This window comes from Anopheles aquasalis, chromosome Y (assembly GCF_943734665.1).
Source record: "Anopheles aquasalis chromosome Y, idAnoAquaMG_Q_19, whole genome shotgun sequence".
Taxonomy (NCBI): domain Eukaryota; kingdom Metazoa; phylum Arthropoda; class Insecta; order Diptera; family Culicidae; genus Anopheles; species Anopheles aquasalis.
The window spans coordinates 72,501-93,593 of NC_064879.1; the positions used below are offsets into that span (position 1 = coordinate 72,501).

Here is a 21,093-nt window from a genome sequence, read left to right on the forward strand (position 1 = left end):
ATGGTCAGCGATTTTAATTTACATTTTGCGCATTCGCGCAACGTAAAAATGCTTACAAAAGGAAGCAACAAAGACGCAACCCAGTAGATGTCGCCTAACACGCATCGCACCATACGCAGTACCCTCTTGAAGACGCTCCTCTAGAGGGGTTACGGTAAAATGGAGAAGATGTAGGAAAAAGAGGTGAAGAGAGAGAGAGAGAGAGGGAGAGAGAGAGAGAGAGAGAGAGAGAGAGAAAAGAGGATTTGAGGAGACGAGCATAAAAGAAGCTCACGGGCATGATGGTCAGCGATTTTAATTTACATTTTGCGCATTCGCGCAACGTAAAAATGCTTACAAAAGGAAGCAACAAAGACGCAACCCAGTAGATGTCGCCTAACACGCATCGCACCATACGCAGTACCCTCTTGAAGACGCTCCTCTAGAGGGGTTACGGTAAAATGGAAAGTCTCGGAGTGATGTGCTGCGCGCGCGTTATGTGTGTTTTCCTTCCCAAACCGAAAAAGCAAAGAAAAAAACACAAACAACAAAAAACAAGACCGGGAAAACAACGTCCACCTCAATCGAGGGGGAAAAAAGAGGGTAAAGCAAGGGAGGAGCAAGGGAGAGAGAGTGTGAGTTGAACAATCAAACAATCAAACAATCAGCGGGATCAGCCCATATAGGGCAGATCCACGCACGCTCGCAGCAGAAGACACTCCATAACGCCTTGGATATCGTTTGTTTTGTGTACCGCGGGTTGGGTGCGTGCGAGAGATTGATGCCTTTCACGCCATCTTTTTTTATTACTTTTTTTTTTACGTAAAACCACTCCACCTATGCGTACGTGTGGTTGCGCGTGGCGAATGATAATGGAAACACACACAAAAGGTGCAACCGTGGGCGCGCAATGTTCTGATGTCATCTATCCGACATCGAGGCCGCGCCTGCCGAGCGCGAAGCAACAGCACAACACCGACGATCGTCACCAGTCACAATTGTTGCTCCGGCGTTGGAGGGCGGCAGCTGGGCTGCATTGTGATTCTGCTCCTTGGAATGTTCTCTCTCCACTCGGGAATTGCAAGCGTTGCTTTCCACGCAACTGCACGAGCGCTGTAATCGCTCGCAGGTCTTAATGATGGAACACGCGTAATCGTAGAAGAACAACGGCTTCCCCGGGGCATGCATCGGAGGTAGCATACATAACCGAGCCATCTCAGCTCAAAAGCTCACCAAACCGGGAAGCGAACGGGTATCTCTCTGCTAGCGATGATCACGCTAGTAAAGCGAGCTCCTCTTCCGGGCAAAATCAAATCAAATCAAATCCCCTGGAGACTTCTTCCAAGAGTTGCGCGACTTCGCGGAGTCAAAGTGTCGCCCAGGATTAGTAGCAGGGCACATCAATCCGTCGGATGTAGTGACAGGATTTCTGGGACCCGATCGAAGTGTATTAATCAAACAGGTGACGTCACCGCGAAAATGGATTTTTCCATCGTACCGTTAAAACTACTCGACAGATCGATTTGAAAATTTTAACAAATAATTTATACACATTTTTCCAGGTAGCCCAGTCGAGATTTTATGAACTTACTTTTGTTACTTTTTTTGAAAATAATTATGTAAACTACGATTTTTTTTGGCAAAATCGCAAAAAGCACCACTTTTTCAACCTCAAAAATCTGCCAAAAATCGCATAATTAGAATATCAACAAAAATGTAATATGTCTCGCGAAGGGATTGGAAACTAAACCTTTTACACTTGTCAAAAGTCCTACAGTGACTTACATCCAACGTAGACGATGGCGCCGGCACAGAGCAGTATGAGCAGGAAGCCGGCGATCAGCGCACAGCCACACTTCTGGTTGTCGCCGAGCTTGCGGCGCGTAAAGCGGATGTCCGAGTCGCTCGACAGGACTGACTCGGCCCGGCTACTCTTCAGGTGCAGTCCCGCACCGGCCGCGGCGCCCGTTCCCGTGCTCCCGTTGTTAGCACCACCGCTGCCGCGCAGATGATGATGGTGATGGTGGTGGTGATGATGGTGACCGTGGCCATTCGCTCCGGAAGGGGTTTTGCCGCCAGGGGCGGCGGGATTCGATTGACCTCCGGCCAGTTTGCCGCCATGCTTGGACGGCGGTTGGCCTCCGTCACCGGTTGTGGTGGCTGGGGTGTGCAAGCTGTTGGAGTTGGAGTGGCGCAGTTTGCGGTCCTTCTTGGGGCTGGCGGTCAGATCGGAACCAACACTGTGGTGCTCCGCCCGTGACGCCGGCAAGTGCATACCGCCGGTATGCAGCGCGTGATGCATGGAGCCGTGCGTCAGATGGGACAGGTGATGTTGCTGCTGCTGCTGCTGCTGCTGCTGCTGTTGCTGGTGATGATTGCTGTTGATGTTGTGGTGGTGATGATGGTGATGATGTTGGCCACCGTGTGGTGGCGGCAGTCGATCATCATCCTCGTCGTCAAAATAGGAATCATCGTCCGGTGGTGGCGGTGGTGGTAGCGAGTCGCAATCGTCCGACTCCGCGTACTTTGTACTGGGTTTCTGAGGAGACAGACAGAGAGAGAGAGATGGTGGAAGAGATCCATTAGTGAGATCCAAGGTCGGAATGCGTGTATGCGGCCTTCTTCTCCTTCTGCTGCTGGTGCGAGCGTCCTCAATTCTTCCGAACCGGAACGGCCTGCCCTGAACGAGGAAGCGGGAGCAGGCTGAGAACGCTGAGCGGACTGGAATGGCGTTACGGTTCGGTTGCGCCGACCAACCATCAACGCTGCTTCTAGTCGCACGCTACGTCACGTCTGGAGTCGCTTTGACCAATAAACCATGGGACTGCTGTAGCAATTTTAAGCTCGAACAATTTGCGAAGATGTTCTGTGAGGCGAAACCAGTCGCTGGATCGCTTTCTCCGCACATCGATCTTCCTTCCTGTCTAATCAGCTGAGATGTAACAGTGGTGGTAGAACTAGATTATGTGACAGCCAGTGTGTTTTGCATAACACATACTCTCTCTCTCTTTCTCGCAGTTTTCTCGTAGCGGTTAATTAATTTGGTCAGCAGGGGGGGCTTGAAATGCCCAAAAGTCGAAGCCAAACACATCATACATCATCCCACACTGTCTCTCCCTCGCGACGCAACGAAGCAGAGCCGGGCATCAAATCCACTACCCCCCCCCCCCCCCCTCTCACCCCTTTCTCCCTCTGAAGCTCACTGTTTATGTCGGCAGATCGTTAAGACGATTTGTCTTGCGAGCTGTAACTGTTGCTGGTGCTGCTGCTGGTACTACGCTGCTCGCTATGGATAGATTTTCGGCTGTTCCGGGGGGCCAGCCAGCTGGAGAGATTTGTAGAGGCATTGTGCGAAAGAGGGTAGCGAGCGGGTGGAAAGGACCAAAACAAGACAGAAGGTCCACGGCAGCTGTGGCGGCGCGGCTGTGGCCACGCTGTGTTTGGCAACGAAACCAACTCCAACCAACCAGCTAGCCAGCCAGCCAGCCAGCCAGCCAGCCAGCCAGCCAGCCATAAGCCGCCCCAAAAAAAGCCCCAATAATCGATTTAGCGTTTTGTGGCCCAAATAATGCGTGGCGACTCCCCTGGGGAAAGGGGTGAGACGGTCGAGGGTGCGCGGACGGGGGAGGTAGAGAAAGTTTGTGCCGCGGCATCTGCGGGTCCAAGAAAGACGCATTACACGGGTTGCTCACGGAGTGAAACGACAAAAAAAACAGAGGAAAAAATTAACGAAACAAATAAAAAAGGAAAAAACAGGAGAAAACAACCTTCATGTCGCTGTTTTTTGGTTTTTTTTTGGAAAGGAAAGCACGACCGATAGAGAGAGAGAAAGAGAGAGAGAGAGAGAGAGAGAGAGAGAGAGAGAAGGAGAGAAAGAGAGAGAGAGGGAGAAATGGTTTCTGTAGCAGTGTTTCGCACCTCGCCCGGTGAAGCGACTAAACGAAAGACTTCAACGAGCGAGCGAGCGAGCGAGCGAGACCACCAACAAACAAACAAACGCGCTAGCGAGCCCGTTCGTCGAACTGTCGTGGCTTCCAGGTAAACCCCCGGCGCCGGCCAACGAACTTTCGGTCAGCGGTGCGATAAGACGCAGAACATCTCGTTCCCCCTCGATCTGGCAGCGTCTCCAGAAATTCGGTGCGTTAGTATACCGGGTACCGCGGTGAGAAAACTGGTGCGCGATGTGGCCTTCGACCCGTCTGGGGTGCGTGGTTAATCCTTCGCGCACAGCATCAGGCTGTGATGCTGGTGCTCAGCGAAGGGTTTTTTCGAAAGTTGATCATTGAAAAGTACCCTTCACCTACCGGCCCCCGCCTCTCCTCATGTGTTCTAGCGTGACGCACACTTCCAACTGTTGTCTGCTGATCAGACCCTTCGGGTACTCTGCTACCCTCTACCCTGCGTGTAATTTAGATTGTTTTCGGTTTAATTAAAACCTCTCTCTCTCTCTCTCTCTCTCTCTCGAGAGAGAGAGAGAGAGAGAGACATGCCTTTCCACCTTCCTCTCTCTCTCCGACTCTCCGGGGGGGAGGGTGGAAGGTCAAACTGTGCTGCTGCTGCTGCTGCAGCAGCTGAAGCCTTTTTGGCAAATTGGCGCCGCGCTTGGCGCTTTTCTCACGCTCTTGTGGCAATTAGACAGCGCAACGGGCTTCCGAGCCTCAGCTTGAGCCCTCGAGACCTTCACGCAACACGCTGGTGGAGATCACGATGTCCTTTGTGCCCGAGCCTGCCAGGTAAGTGATGCGGAAGTGTTGCTGCTGCTGCTGCGTGGCTACTCCGGTATCCGGCGGATTGAGGAACGGTTTCGGAAATCACCTTCCCTCCCTCCCTCCCTCCACCAACTCCCTTGTAGCCGGCCATGTGCACAGCGGGGCCAGCAGCTGCGCCGCAAGAACCGAAGCAAATCGAAGCGCGCCACGCAGATGCTTTGCACCGTTGCACCGCCACCCGCGGCACTCTTTCCCCACCCCCCACTCCCCCTCAGAACAGCCTGCCTATCGCCGGGTTGCCGGGAACGGGAATCGAGCGGAATCAAAAACAGGGCGCACAGCCCATCTGTTACGAGATCTGGACTACCCCCCCCCCCCCCCCGGCCGGGGGTTGGGCGATCCGCAAGCACTGATTAGCATTTCTCACCCTCCCCTTCTCCCCTCCCCACCATTCCCCTTTCGCCCAGCAACCATGCGTTTACTGTTGTTTTTCATCGGTTCAGTTTCGTCGGTCGGCCAATTGCCCGCGCACGCTAATCATCGCCCACAAACCCACCCCCCGGCGCCCCGCTCCCCAATGGAAACTCACCTTTCGGTCATCCCAACCACCCCGCGGCTCACCATTGGTGCGCTCTTGTGCCCACTCGCGCTGCTGTTGCTGCTGCTTGTGCTGATGAAGATGATGATGATGATGATGCTGTTGCTCTTGGTGCAGCTCATACGGGTACTGCCAATCGACCTCATCGTCACCTCCACCACCACCACCACCACCACCACCATTAGCAGCAGCAGCAGCAGCAGCAGTATCCCCTGTCGGCAGCTTGGCTGCCCGTACTACCTTGCCAGCTTGAGGCTTTGACGCTTTGGAGGAACGCTGCGGTGGTCCATCGGTTGGCCTGCTGTGTAGCAGCTGTTGTTGCTGCTGCTGCTGCTGCACGCGGCGATGATGGTGATGGCGATGGTGCCGTTGCTGCTGCTGCTGCTGGCTATTGCCTATACTGCCTATCGAAACCATCGCAGGATGTGATACGCGTTGATAGCACAGAACAGAATCAAACTCCAACTCCCAAGAGCGCGCGAGAGAGGTTGTCGGCTGCTGGCGGCGTTCTTTTCGCGTACGCCGTACAACACAACAAATGCGGACAAGTAATTCCTCTGCTTTACCGCTTCTATCTACCCAACCATTCCTGTCAGACTCGGTGCGGTCTGCTATTCTAACTTAGGGGCCAACCGCTCCTTCTCACTCGCCTTTCTGTCTGTCTTTGTTTGATCCGTGGTAAGTAGTAGTAGTCGTGGCCGTCACAGGTCGTCGATACTAGCAGGATGTGATGATTGATTGTAGGATGGAACTGGTTCACCGGTTGTTGTTATTTGGGTTAACGCAGCGCCTTTCGGGAGGGCGGGTGATGGTGGTGAAGTGGTCAGTAGTTGTTGTTGTCTGGGTGTTATGGACGTGTGTGCGTGTCGAGCGGTCGAGCTGCTGCTGTTGCCACTGGGGACCACAGGGGGACACTCGCTGATGATGATGATGATGATGTTGATGATGATGTCTTGTGGCGTCGTGTTCAACAGTTCAGCGAGGAAACTACGGGGAAAACAATTGGTTGGAAAACGGGAAGGTTGCGTGAGGTGGGTGGCATGTAGGTGTGAGGTTAGCAGGGGGGGGGGGGAGGGGGAAAGGGGGAGGGTGGCAGTAGAAGATGGCGATGAACGCAGGAGTGGCCAGCTTGCCAGGGGTTGACCTCCTTTTTTGGACAGCCACCTACACCCCTAAGGTAACGCGTCACAAAACGGGGCCTTTTCGGGGACGTTGACCTCAATTCTCGATCCCACAAACTGCCGGTACCGGTACGTGATCATCCCCATGCGTCATGTCCTGCGTCTCGCTAGCATTTACAATCAGGCACTCTTGCTCTCCTTCCTCTCCTTTACCAGGTTACCTCGAGCGATCGAACTCCACGGTTATGTATGCCTTGCACGAGCATTCCCAGCGGAGCCGGAGATCCACCATCCACCGCGCGTGTTTGCCTAGCGTGGCTGTGGCCCCAAGGCCAGCAGGAGAAATTCATTGGAAAGTCTCTTGTCTTTGGTTGTGTCCATGTGTCAGTGTTTGGTGAACAAACGTTGTGAAATGAAAGGGGTGGGTAGAGAGCGAGAGAGAGAGAGAGAGAGAGAGAGAGAGAGAGAGAGAGAGAGCAGCAGCAGCAGCAGCAAATAAATCAAGGCAGCTAGGACTGAAGCCCAAGCCATCTAGAATTCCAATGTTTACACACGAATTGTGTCATTCGCATGTCAGTGTCAACCGGGAAAGACGAGGGGGGGGGGAGAGGGTGCATAAAAAAGAAGAAAGACAAACAAACGATCGATCGTCGAACTCGACGGCGACGTCAGTGACGACGATGGAAGGTAGTAGCAGTACTGCTTCGAGCTCTAGTCTCTAGAAACTCTAGAAACCATACCGACCGACGAAGGCAGGTGACCTTTTCAGCTAAATGCCGACAATGGCACCATCGGCATCGGCAGCAGCAACAGGTGTATGCGCAAATAAACACACCGGTACGAGAAATGTCAAACGCCACAGGCCGAGCGACCGAGTGCACTAGTTTCGTGCCTCGGTGTTATAACGCAGCGCTACACACACACACGTGCGTGAGGATGTGCGTGATTTGCACCAACACGCGGCGCGTGTCTTTATATCCGTCCCGTGCCACGACTTTTGTCACGATGCAAATCCCCGTTTGCGTTTTAAATCAATCAATACGCACAGCACAGCATAAAGACACGCATAGAGAGCGGAGGAAGAGTTGTAGTGCGAGTAGTGGGCACCTGCCACTGAGCAGAACGGTCCGGCCGGCTTTGTACCGAATTGTAGAATAGCTCCCGCGCTCAGACCTTCACACGCCGGGGGACTCCGCACTCCCGGTAAGGGAGTCTGTACTGCGTACTGTACTGGCGCCCAGAAACCTGCTCGCGAAATGCAAAAGTGAATGTACACTGGACTGATCGATCGATCGATCGAACGGGGCCGGGCCTGGCACAAACAGCGCACATGGAAGGCGGGATTGCGTAGCGGCGACCACGGCGACATCATTAATGAGTCAAGCACGGACGGACGTGTGCGGACGGAGGCACGGACGAGGGCTGGTGCGCGGAAGGCAGCGCAGCCGGAAAAGTGTGCCATCACCGCACCAGCACCCGGCGTGACTTTCCTTTCCTGCAGGTAATGTACCCGGTCTGTTTTTGATGAAAGTAGCCTTGGAAAGTATGCACAAGGCACTTGGGCCAGAGCCTTTCCATTGCTCAGCATCTGTGTGGCTACCGAAGAACCGGTGGTGGCCTACCGATGATGCTCGTACCTCTCGGGAAGCATCGTTAAAGGAGGAAAAAAAGGAGCAGGGCCCAACCTCCACTCTCCCCTACTCGGGGGGGGGGGGGGGGGGCAACCTCGGAACGGATCCGGTTTTGTGCGAAAGTGAATTGCGCAGCGTAAGATTGCAGCGCCGCCAGCAGCTCGTATCAATCCATGCGCATTCGGTCAAATGCTGCTCCACCACCCTTTCGCGGGTCCTTTTTCGAGTCGATCGAGAGCGAATGAGAGAGCGAGAGAGAAAGTACACGGTGCGTTCCTGTTCTTCGTTCTTCGAGGTTCATGGGAAAGGGAAACTCGCGTTCGCGGTTCGTGACCGGTTGCCCCGACGGAGTCGAGACGTGCCACCACCAAGCAACCATCAGACATAAGTGACCGGGACGTTCGCTTAGCTGTCATTAGAGGGAGTAAAGCAAAACAGATCGTTTTACAGCACATTCATACTACTACAACTACTTCTACTGCTGCAGCTGCTCTACTTTCCGCATGAGGACCTTCTGTGTTCAAAATGTGTGTAGCTGTGTTTGTGCGCGGCTTATTTGTTGCTTCACGTTTACTTGCCGTGGGATGGTGGACTGTTCTAACCGATGTCAACACGAGCGCAAGCGTACTATATAGAGGCGTAGCTTGCCCTTCCAGCTAACTCTAAATGCCATTCCTGGCGCAGGCGACCACAGCCAAAGCACCAAACAACCACGCAGACAACCGATGCGAAGCAATGCTGGAGCTGACGGTGAAGCTTTGGGCACTGCGAGCGCCTTCGAATCTCAATCGATGGCCCCCGTACTAAACACCGTTTAACCGCTGGCTTCTCCGCTTCACCAACACTTTGCTCGTCTTGGCATCGACTCCTGCAAAAGGTGATGCTGCTGCATTGCTTTCTCTCTCTCTCTCTCTCTCTCTCTCTCTCTCTCTCTCTATTTCGTCGCTAGTGCCAAGCGCACTGTTGATACCCGGTTTGCATTCGAATGTCATTCAGCAACGGCACGTCGACGATGCTGTGAGTTATTCGGTCGGTTGCGAGCAGGTTGACGAACCGACTGAAGCACCGCGGCTCACCCAACCCACTCTAACCGTACATGCGAACAGAATCCGATTAGACGGCTGACAGATGGCCATCCATTGTGAGCTCGCAAGCTCGCGATTCACGATTTGTTAAGCAGGGGCAGCGCTTACGCGATACGCTTTCATTTGCTGTACCAGCGCCCCGAAGATGAGATGTGCATTGCAGCACGCATCGACAGTCGATCCGAAGATCTGCTACCAATCGACAAGGGGGGCAGCTTCGATTCGATTCACGATTAAACCCCTTCCTGTTGCCTTGCCAAAACCAATACCAATGCACCGCCGCTCACGGTTCATGGCGCAAATCAATCGCGTGAACGCGATGATTCGTACGGAGCGGGGGGGTGGGGGGGGGGGGATAATAAACCGCCACCGCAAGATCTGCCAGTATCTCCGTGGCGTGGCGTGGCGTGGAGAGAAAGTTGCCCAGCGTTTGGTTGGTACAGTGACCGGGACAAATAGGGGAAAACTCCAACTTCGACAATGGTTTTGTCGCTTGGCACAACGGTATTCGGTTTCGGTACGAGTGACACTGTTTGTGCGATGATGATGATGATGGATCGGGCAAATCGATTATGAATCGGTACTGTACAGCCCTGGTTCTGGTTGTAGCGAGAAGCGAGAGCGAAGAAAACGCACAAAATGCAACAGAAATGGTGCGGTGTAGGGGAAGAAGAACAGCAAAACTCGCGCTTGTCTCGGGCACGGGGTGCTATGAGCGTACCGGATCGATGTCACTTGCCACCGATGGATGCGCCTGTGCACGCTCTGCGCGCGTTGCACATTCTTTTGTACAACAGCTGAGGGCTTGTGAATTTTGCTCGAAATGTCATCGTCGGTAGTTTGCTCACGTAGCGTGTTGCACACGAGATATTCGATATTCGAGAGCTTGTGCTCGAGCCGTCGGGTAGCTAGCAGCAGCAAACACCACTTCACTGAACCCGAGTTTATGGGTGCGCGATGCGGTTTCGGTTCCGGAGTCACCCACCGAAGTAGACCGGGCAGGGCTTGCGCGATGCGATCTGATCGCCACCTCCGAAAACGCCTTCGACCGCCTTCTGCGAAGATTGAGATTCCGGGATAGCATCCCGATGCTGTCGGGATTAGTTCTCACGTCTTACTTTCCTAGTACGTGAGAAGGGTTAAGCTGTTGGGTGTTTAGGGGGGGGGGGGGGGTGGAAGGGGGTGTGTCTTGAGGAAATAGCAGCACTTGAAACATTTGAGTTGAAAATGGAGATGGAAAACGACATAAATTGAAATGAAATATAAGGAAGATGATGAAACAAAACAACAACAAAAAAAAACTTCGACAATCATACAATCAGCACAACCCTCGGAATGGTAGCAGGTCGCTCGCGGTCGTGTGAAGTGTCTTACTAGATCCACCCCCCTCTCGTAGACTCTTCCCTTACGCTATCAGCAGCGATCGATCAGCTCGATAAAGAAAAAAGCTAAGAGGATAGGGGCGCGAGCGTCTCGACACCCAGCGCTCTCAAAAGGTACAAAAATTGCCTCTCGGCAAACCGAACAAAGCCGTAGTGTTTGGTGTCTACCGCTCTCGCAGGGCATACCAGGGGTTTTGCGATGGAAAAGTCATGAAAAAAGGGCGCTGGGCGGCCGCGGCCGTTGAGCGGTCGATGAAAATGTAAATTTCAACCCCTAACAAACTCATTGTTACCGTTCCCAGTGCCCGCCCCGGGGGAACCTTAGGCTACATGTGTACAGCAGACGAATTTCGGGCCCCAAATTACACCACGCAAAAACATCTGATCTCATCCCAAAACAAAACCTCCCTCGATTCTTTCCCTCCCTCAAAAAAAAAAAACAAAACTCCCAAAACCCTGAAATACCCCCATCCGGGAATGCGCGGGAGAGAAAGAGAGAGAGAAAAGGTGGTTAGTGCCGTGGAGAATCATGAGAAACTAGCGGTACACTAGTGCCGTGTTGTCGGTCGATCTTGTTCGAGGCAGAAGACAAAATAACATTACGAAACGACATGCGCGATTGAGGGCTCGCTCCACCACCACACCACCGGCCACACGAACCGGCGTACCATCATCAAAAACTACTCTCCCACCCCCCCCCCCCTCTCCCCTTCCTTCCATTTCTGGGAGCGTTTGGTCCCGGCCCGACCAAGAAATGGTTGGATTCTATTTTCCACACGAACGCCACCAACCATTCTTACCCTTCCGGCCATTGGGACCACCGTGTTTTTTTTCCTCGTCACACTCCCTTCCATTCTGTCTGTCTGCTCCAATTCATTCAATCCCCGTGAAAGGGTTTGGAAGAAGCAGGGGGCTGCACAAAATAATCATAATAATAAACTCTATATTCGTAAACGACCACCGACCAACTGCTCGACACAACGCAACGACTTCTGACGTTCTGATGATGTAATTAGTGGAACTCGATAGTGCTGGCCTTATGGATAACGATGTCGCGTTCCCTTCTCCGCCTTAACCATGGCACGACTGTGCCAGCATGCGTCCGTGCCTCGGAGAGAGCATCCAACATGATCCAGCGAGAACGTAGCCAATCGCTGATTTCTCTCTCTTTCTTGATGATTGCTTCTTTACGTCAAGCGACGTCCTTCTAGCGGGCCAAGAGGAGAAAAATCCCAGTACCAAAAAAAAAACATAAACCGGGAAAAGGTCACACCGTTGCTACAATATCTAACAAGGCAACAAAACAAGACTGATGGAAGGAGGGCTAGGTGTGGGGTCGCTTTGGTGACCCAGTTCATCCCCTCCAATGTCCCATCACGGATCAGGGGGGGTGGGGGAGGGGGGTGGAGAACACGAACAATTAGCGAGCCACTCTCGGAGGGCAGCGACATCATCTTCGCCGAGCCCTGCGTGCTTCTACCTTCTCCTCACTAACGAACGAACCGGGAGATTAATTCGAGTTTAATCGCCTGCGCTTTTCAAACAATATTTGCCCAACGCCAGCTGGAAGCATAAGCAATGGGCTAACACGGTCCGAAAGGGATGCATTCAGTGATTGCCAGTGCACCAGTGGCCAGGTGTTGCTACACCCAACAACAACCACCGTCGCTATCGTTTCACATCCTCTCCTGACTCATCGCAACCGAGAAGAAAAATGATAATCATAATAAGGGCCAAAAAATGGGAAAGATTTCTCACCCCTACCAACATTGCGCTGTCCAACTGTCAACGTAATTAACTAATTAAGCCGGAGGCACTGAGCCGGCCACCCGGCTCACGGGGAGTTCCGTTTTTTTAACTGGACTGGAGGGTATCATCATCAGGTAATTATGCGTGCGATGCTGTGACCACTGGAAGACTGGGCGAGCAATAACCCTCTCCCCCCGCTCCCCGTAACGGGAGGTGGCTTAAAAGCTGAATAGACCACCAGGCACTGCCACCGCCTTCTTCGCTAAACATGCCAGGAGGATCATTGGCGAGTGAATTGTGTGCCGACTTCATTTCTTCCGAATTTTTGCCTGCGTCATTATTATCCAAAAAAATAATGAAACACCGTAACAGTCCCCCACCCCACCCCTCTCTCTCCCTCTCTCTCTCTCTCTCTCTCTCTCTCTCTCTCTCTCTCTCTCTCTGTGTTTCAGGTTTTCCGTTTATTTTCATTTTTCAACGAAAAATCGCGATGTGTTTTTCTTGCTGCTGTTTCCTGTTGATCCCCCCTCCCCACCCCCACTCCCCCCGAAGGAGCACTAATATGCGCAAGATGCTGGTGTGAGGAGGGTGGTGGAGGGGCTGGACTCATTATTATAAAACGATAATCATAACGAGCATAGCAAACAGCATAGCCGCGCTTTTCCCAGCAAGGCCAGCAAGCGAAGAAACGCTGCGCAGTTGTTACGCAGCAGACGACTCATCTCTTCACCCTGTTCAACCCTTCTCCGGAGCCGCCGTCGTCGTCGGAGATGAACGATGGGAAAAACCCGTGGCTGGTGGCGGTTCGAGAAGCACACACATTTTCGACGGTTTTCTCATTAATTGTTTTAGTTGTTAGATTCCTCCTCACAAGCAGGCAGGGGGAAGAATGGGGTGCGGCGGTTTTTAGTGTGTGTATTCGTGTGCGCAACACACAACACGCGCCGACAGGTGGTGCACCACAAAAGGGTGCTTCTCCGCATGCTCATCCCGCCCTGTAATCAATTTCCGTAACTCCCACAATTTCCGTAACTCCCATACACGCGCATACACTATCTCAGTTGTAACGCCCGAACAGGTAGCACAAGAATTGCGAAAGAGAGCCTTAATCGCTGCTTCTCGGTACGAACTAGAACCGATCAGAACGATGGCCAGAGTGTTGGGGCCCAAAGTAGCAGACCAGAGCGCATAAAGCATGCAACACTTTAAATTTGGCCGCATAACAACAGGACACAACTCAGGCCAGAAATAAGCTAAACAGATGGTAAAGTGTGTCATTTTGTAGGTATTTTATTTAGCTATCCATGAAAAATAGCGATTAAATTATTGGGCCACGTTGCGTCGACATTTTCTGCACACTAGTGGAAGAAGTCTCATTCAGGCCATTTTTCCCACCATTTGTATATTCCCGATGGATTTTTAATCATTTTACATTGCTTCTTTAGTCTCCTTTTTTAGTCTGTAGTATTTTTAACATTTTTCCCTTAATGCTGATCCTTTCAAGAGTATTGTGAAAATGTTTTGGATCAATCGAAGCAAAACTGACAAAGTTATAGATTTTTGAAAATCCGCGTTTCATACAAGGCTCCATGCAGCTCGCTACTTTGAAGAGCGTTTTCCCAAAACTAACGTTTTCGCGATCGTACCGTAAAAACTACTGGACTGATTGATTCGAATTTTTTTACACACAATCTGTACACCTTTTGCCAGGTAGCCTCGTCAAGACTTCATGAAAATTGTTGATACTTTTTTTTAAACAAATCTTAAAGAATCGCAAAATGACAAAAAGCATCACTTTTTCATCTTTAAAAATCTGCCAAAAATGGAAAAATACGAAATTTAACAAAAACTCGACGGGGCTACCTAGATAAATTTATAATCTTTCAAACGAGTATCGATTTGTATTTATCTGATGACCCATCACGTAGCTACGATAGGAACTGTTTTAGGTGCGAATCAAAAGACTTGACCATTAAGATTTAAGCGACGAACCCGGTTTGATCAACCGGGAGTTCAACTTCAAAAATCTGGCAAAAATCGAAAAATGGGAAATTCAAACAAAAGTCAACGGGGCCACCTGGATAAACTTTGAAACGAGTATCGATTTGTATTTTTTTGATGACGCATCACGCAGCTACGATGGGCACCGGAGAAAGTACCTTTTCGCAGACGCACCTTCATAAATGTGACAAGAAAGAACTAAATATTCTTCAAATGTTGTTGTTAAACATGCCATACACTTGAATAAAATAAAAGGGAAGGGTATGTCAGAAAAACAAACTTCAAAAATGAGCCTTGTTTTTAGGCAGAAATTACCGAAGCCCACTAAAACATTAATTAATATCAATATCGGATATTTAGTTCTTTTCAGTTACAGTACAAGTTACAGTTGTTTTCTGCGTCAACGCAAAAAAAGGCTGGAACTCGTCAGAAGCTCGATACGGTCCGTTAGGTTCGACTGTTGACCCTTTTGGCAAACCACAGGTACAGCGAGCCTCTTCACTAGACTTCGCCTTTGGCAGCGTTGCTGCAGTTCTGGACATTCTCCTTCTTCTCTTCATTCTCCTTCTGTGGGTTTCTGGTTGGCGCTGTCCCTTCCCTTGGCGCGCGCATCTTCATCGAGAAAGTGCTCCGGTACTCTCTCTCTCTCTCTCTCTCTCTCTCTGTGCTAAGCTGCGGCTGCTGCTGCCGTGTCTACGCATGCATGCAAAGCAAGAGTTCTGGACGTGCCAGGGAGAACGTACACGCAATGTTCCCTCGCTCCCCCCCCCCTTCCCTCCCCCTGTCCATCCCCTTCGACCGTAATGCCACCGCCGCTCGTCTGGAAAGATAGCATAAAACAGCATAAAGAAAGGGAACAGATCATAAATTGTGTGTTTTGTTGTCTTTCGCGTTGTTTCGCTTTCCGTTTTTCGCATCATCACCACGTCCTGCGCCCTACACCCCAACCTTGAGAGTCTCCGCACAAACACACGGAGAGAGAGAGAGAGAGAGAGAGAGAGAGAAAGAGAGAGAGAGAGAGAGAGAGAGAGAAAGAGAGGCCAATTAGCATTGAGCCATTCGAGAAATCGCTCACACACGCGCAATGCACAGGTGCAATTACTGTGCAAGCAGAGCTCGGATCTCGGATTGCGTTGCGTGCGGTAGTTGGCTGGCTGGCGCATTCGCCCGCTCCAGTTCGCTTTTGGCGCAAGGAGGAAGCTGCAGAAGCAGAAGCAGCGTCTTCCGGAGCCACAACAGCGATGACACACGCCAATTGGCTTAACGCAGCAGCAGCAGCAGCAACAGTGTTTCAGTGCTGCAACCGGAACCGCCGAGAGCAGGCGAAGCCGGGCCATGCCTGACTTTCCCCCGCCCGCGGGGCCATCCAAAACCAGACTCTCGTGGCGTAGTGGACTCAATTCCCATTTGAACACTCTGTGAGTGTGTGCGTGTGTGTGTCTCGGATCGTTTTCACCACCAGCGTGCGGTGCAATTTTCCATTTTCACGGAAAAGGACGTGCGCATTTTCCATCGGCATGCCACAATGTTTTCCATCCATTTCCATCTCTGTGCCGGGATCGAGATGCGGAAGAGACATAGTACACGCACAAAAAACAGACACACATACACTCGGAATGCTAGCCAGCCAGTCAGGAGGGCTGGGGGGACTAGTTTGAGCAACGGTTGACGGTCCCTGCTTCCGCGGGCTAACACGTCGTATGTTTGCTTTTTCTGTTAGTCCCCTAAACCCCCCCCTCCCCCCCAACCCCCCCGGGAGAGCCAGAAAGGGGAAATGGGGAAGTGATGGGCCAACCCCCCCGGGAGAGCCAGAAAGGGGAAATGGGGAAGTGATGGGCCGTCCGCATTCTTTTGGGGCCGGTCCCTATAGGTACTTCCTCGTTCCGCGGTCCACTACTGTGCCGGTGACAGCTGTGGAAAGAGAAACGCGTCGCCGATACACTTCCTGGACTCTGTCTCCCCCCCCCCCCCCCCCCCCCCCCCGGGGAGCCGAGCAACGGGCTCGACTGGGGGCGCTGTTGACGAGTCTGTTGGGCATCCTCATCTTACGCTGCGGTGCCAAAGGTGCCAGCTCAGCAGTAGCACCAGCATTAACAGCACAACAAATGTGCAAATAAAAAGTAAAACACAGTGCTGCTACCGTACCGTGCTACTACCGCTAACCGTAACTGCTGCTGTTCTTGCTCTCTCTCTCTCTCTCTCTCTCTCTCTCTCTCTCTCTCTCGCACACACTACCTCCAGAGTGCTCCAGGTTGCGCTTGCTCAGGCCAGACCAGGTAGTAGGAGCAGCGCCCCCCCCAACCCTTATTTTGAACCGAAACTGTTTTGTTTTCGTGCGGCCAGCTTATTTACATCCACAGCCCTCCAGCAGAGTGTGGCAGGGTAGTAGTAACTCCGGCACATTAAGGCGCACACTGCTCGCGAGGTGCTGAAACGGTGCTGACCTACTAACAACCGCCGAAGCGAAGGAGCACTCGGAGCATGCGGCGACGCCTCGGTATGCAAACAGCTCCCCCCCCCCCCCCCCCCCCCGGGCCGCCAACCGAGTGTGGAGGCTTCAAAATCAAATAAAATAAATGCGCCCCATTATTTGCTCAATTTCCAGCGAGCTCTGTGGGCGCATCATTGCTTAGTCAGCGATAGAGGATGAGAACGCCTCCACGGGCTGGCCCTTGTTCCTCGAGTCGAGCGTCGTCAAGGCGCGGCTGTCGAAATGTTGTGCCTGCGAGATGATGGCGGGAGGTTCGCAAAGTGCAGCCTGCGTCATCGCATCATCTCCATTCCCGGCAGTAGCGGTGACGTGAGGATGTCTATTGTTGCAATACAGGCACCTTAACCGGGCGGTTTCCGCTTTGAGCGTGAAGGCGTCGCAGATGAGGAGCGTTTGCGCCCACCCACATGAACATCGCTCCTCTTATAGGAATAGGGCGCCCACCGGCCTCGGCCTCGTGGGATCGATCGACCTTTGGCAGCGCTATTGAGGGTCCCGAAAATGGATCTAGTGCCCCGATTGGCCAGGCGAGCGCCAGCTAACTTCATACATGGACCACAATCCAATGGTAACGTGTGGATGAAAGTGAAGAAAAGCGAAAATCGTCAGTTGCCAGTGAGGCCGCCCAGTCGACACGCTGGCCGGCCACTTTCCCTTTTGGCCCGGTTGGCTGGAAGGGGGGGGGGGGGGGGGAAAGAAAAACCGGTAGTATTCTCCTGCCGAACGTGAGAGACCGGAGCAGCAACATCGAACCGGATGTGTGTTGTTGCCCGGGCCCGGTCCTCGGGTGGGCCGAGAATGTACTTTCGATCGGGACGGGATCACAGCCGGACCGGGACCGGAGGACGAGCCAGCCACTTTCCCTTTTCTCCGTATTCTGGAATCGACGCGCAAATAGCCTCCATGTACTCGCGCCCGCGGCGGGCCGACAGCGGTACGTGGCACACTTTTTAACCGACAAACAGGTCGCCGTCAACCTGGCACGGCATCGGGCCGGATCATCGGTTCGGTCTGATCGACCGAGCGCGCTGGCACTTTCCGATCCGTTCTCCCAGTGGCCCTTTCACTCCGTTGCAGGCATCGTAGATGATCGAGAGTAGATTCTGCGCTCGTTCTTGCGGCTACAGGGTGTACCATAAAAAAGTGAGAATGTTTTCATTGCCATTCCATTGGAGTTTTTGATCGAAGAGTCGAATATCTTAAGTTCTTCCATGCATCGGTTGGCCAAATATGACCTAAAAGCACCCTTTAGAGAAAGGGCGAAGCGTAATTTAATAGTTGGAGGGATAAAACATCTTTGATATGAGCGATCGATGCATTTGTTGTCAGTTTGGAGGATGAAGAAACCACGTCGTCGTCGTGTTCTCTGATTGGAATCTTTACGCGATTAATTAAGCAAAGAATTCCCACATAAATAGGATCATATCGCCCCTATAGATTAAGAATGTTTCAGAGAACATAACATTCAAGTCCACTTTCGAGATGCCCGCTGGAATAATAATGTTTGGAGCAGTTTGTCTCTAATGGTTTGAAAATGCTTCCAGTTTTAATAAAATCACATATTAAAATGAATTCTGTTGTGTATATGGATAGATTAGCACCATCTTTGACACACCAGAAAATGTTGAGTGTTCAGCAAGATGGAGGCAGAAAGCAGGCCAACAAATCCACTAATTTTATTTGCTTTTGATAAACAATGAAATATAGAGCCAATTGAAATATTTTAAAACAGTAGAAAAGCTACAAAACTGGCTATAAACTTCGAAAAAGGAGGAAAAAGGAGAAAGGAGAAACGGTCCCTCCCGGAAAGGTCAACCGGGGTGGTCAGAGGCAAGGAGAAGGAGCAAGGATTCTGATCGCTTCGAGACCCCCTGCCGTACAAGCGTATGACCGTACGAGCGGACTACAGTGGCCACTAGGCTGCGCAAAAAAAAGGGCACGCGCGTACATGTGAAAGTAGGACCCTCGGACACCCCAACAAGGGACGCCTTTTTTGCGGGGGTTTGATGACTGCTCCGCAGCGGTTCTTGGAAGGTTCCTTCCAGGCAAGGGTTGCAGCAGGTGATGCAAGAGATCCGGGTGTTCGTGGACTCGGTTCTGAGATCACGATAGCAATTAGGAAAGGGTACAGATGCAGCGCCGTTACCTGGTGAGGATGATGCCTGTATTGCTGGCCGACCTCGTGCTCGCCCCAAAAAAAAAAACAAAAAAAAAGGTCAATACAAACGAGCCTCCCGGATGCGCAAAGCTGATCTGAAATGTGTGCAGGGAAGGGGTGCCGTGCGACCGCGCTTGCCTGCCCACGAAAATGACCCCGATAATGTGGGGTGTGAAGTTCATGCAACCTTCGTGGAAGATCGGAAGGATGTCTCGAAAGCATTACTCATATGCGTCCATGTAGCAACCGGGTTCGTTGCATCCCCTTATCGTACCCGGTCCTGGACGTTGCTGTCCTGCTCCGCCACGTCCCCAGATCCTGTGAGACACCCTCCGTCAGATGATGGAATGGCAGAAGTGATCCGCAGCTTGTTGCTCGAAGAGCTCGAAGAGAAAAACAATTAGAGCTTGGCCCCAAAAATTCTTCCGTCATCTCCAGCCGCACGCTCAGCATCTCCGGCTCACTGTCGTGGTGGTGGTGGTGGTGGTGGCGGCAATCAGACCACAAAAACCAGAACCACACAGCCACAGCGCGCGCGCGCTCTCCACAACGCGGTACCGCTGTGGCTCGACCCAGTTTTCCGTGGCCGCCGAGAGAGCGCGCACCAGAGATTCGCTAATTGGCCACACCCGAACGGTTTAATCAGGGAAGGTGGTCAAGCAGGCTCCCAAACCCAAACCATCGTTCGCCAGTTCCCCGGAGCTTGGGACGTCCCTTGACACTCACCTCCAGCATGTTGATCCGCATCGTCTCTCGTTATCAGTGGTGGGCGGCCAGGGGCGCCTGCATTGGGTGCCTGGCAGTCTGTTCCCCTTTTTATTTCCTCTCCGCCCCCCCGCGAGGTGCACCACCGACGGACAACGGCAACGCGCCACGCCAAATTATTGCTGCTCGGTTGATCACGTTGCGGTTGATCTCGGTGGGTGATGATGATGATGATGGTGATGTTGAGGAGGCCCGTGATGATGGCTACACGCTTCACGTTCTTCGCTGCTTCGCTCCGAAGTACACTGCTTTACTACCGGACCTGAGATAGGCCACTTGCGGTTCAGACGCGTTCACTTTATGCCTTCTCGGTCATCTAGGGCACGAGGTCTGGAAGCCGTGCTCTCACGCCCGCACCAGAGTGTCCTTTTCGTGCCGATGTTTGTGCAGTGTAGTGTCCTGGGCCTGGCTCCCACCGAGGATCAGTCAACGAATACTCACACCGAAGCCACTTTCCACCGCAATGCGGGCGATGGAGAAATTGGTTGTTAACGGGGAGGGGAGCAGCCGAACAGCACCATCGCAGCGCAGCTGGCGGTGTCTGTCTGTCTGCCTTGCCTTTGGTCTTGCCCTGGCTCCTGCTGTTGCTGCCTCTCTAGCGTTGGGCGCAATTAATGCGAGGTTTCTTTTGGAACACGCTGGGCGCTGGGTTTTTCTCCTTTTCACGTTCAGCCAGCCACACGATTTCCCGAACCACGGTCTCTCCGTTCCTCACACTTCCTCCATTCCTCTTACGTACACTTTCCACTTACACACTCACTTACACACACACGCGCGCGCGCGACCATACGCACGATGTTATCTTGCACTTTCTTTATCGTCGAATCTTTCAAAGATCGACCCCGAAAACACCGAAGACCCGCTGGTTTGTCCAACTAGCGTCGCACCGGACCGCGAAAGCGAAAAAAAAAGCGGAAGGTTGTTGCAGGAGGAAATGGCAACAACTCACTCGCAGGTCGCGATCGTACCGAAACACAAACCTACTTGCCACCTTGATCCGGCCACCTTTCGCTGCTCGTTCGTCGCCGTTGCTGCTGCTGCTGCTGCTGCTTCTTGAAGACCACTCGTTACCGTTCACGTGCGGCGATCGCAGGAGAGTGAAACTGCTCCGCTCGAAACTCGTGGCTCGAGGCTGCCTGCGCTGGCGTGTAGCTGGGCCTGGACTGGGCTGTTGAAGACCATGCTGCAGCGCCCGATGCCGTGGAAATAGATCGCGCGAGAGCGCGAGAGGGAGAGAAGCCTGACGAAAGTGCGAGCATCGTTGGCGTGGTGCGGTTGTAGGGTGCGATCGTGAACGGCGCGACATTTGCGCGAAACAGGCGCCCATGTCGATCGAGGTTTTCAATTGATTTGTGGCGTATAAAAAGTTAAAATGAAGCTGGTAAGTTAAGGTAAAAGCAATTACGGGCGAGATTGTGTTAGAA

At 52.4% G+C, this 21,093-nt stretch overlaps 1 protein-coding gene across 2 annotated transcripts in view; it reads right to left on the reverse strand.

The window, feature by feature from the left end:
- Window positions 1-20,785, reverse strand: part of LOC126579602 (uncharacterized) — a 26,880-nt gene extending 6,095 nt beyond the window's left edge. The window contains exons 1-2 of one of the 2 annotated variants that reach the window (XM_050243056.1): window positions 19,631-20,785; window positions 1,765-2,518 (exon numbers count right to left, since the gene is read on the reverse strand). In XM_050243056.1, coding sequence (XP_050099013.1) covers window positions 1,765-2,518; window positions 19,631-19,651 — 775 coding nt within the window. In that variant the 5' untranslated portion in view covers window positions 19,652-20,785. Of the gene's footprint in view, window positions 1-1,764; window positions 2,519-11,305; window positions 11,384-19,630 lie in introns of those variants that run through there. The other variant, XM_050243054.1, reaches the window with a different exon arrangement.
- Window positions 20,786-21,093: the final 308 nt, after the last annotated feature.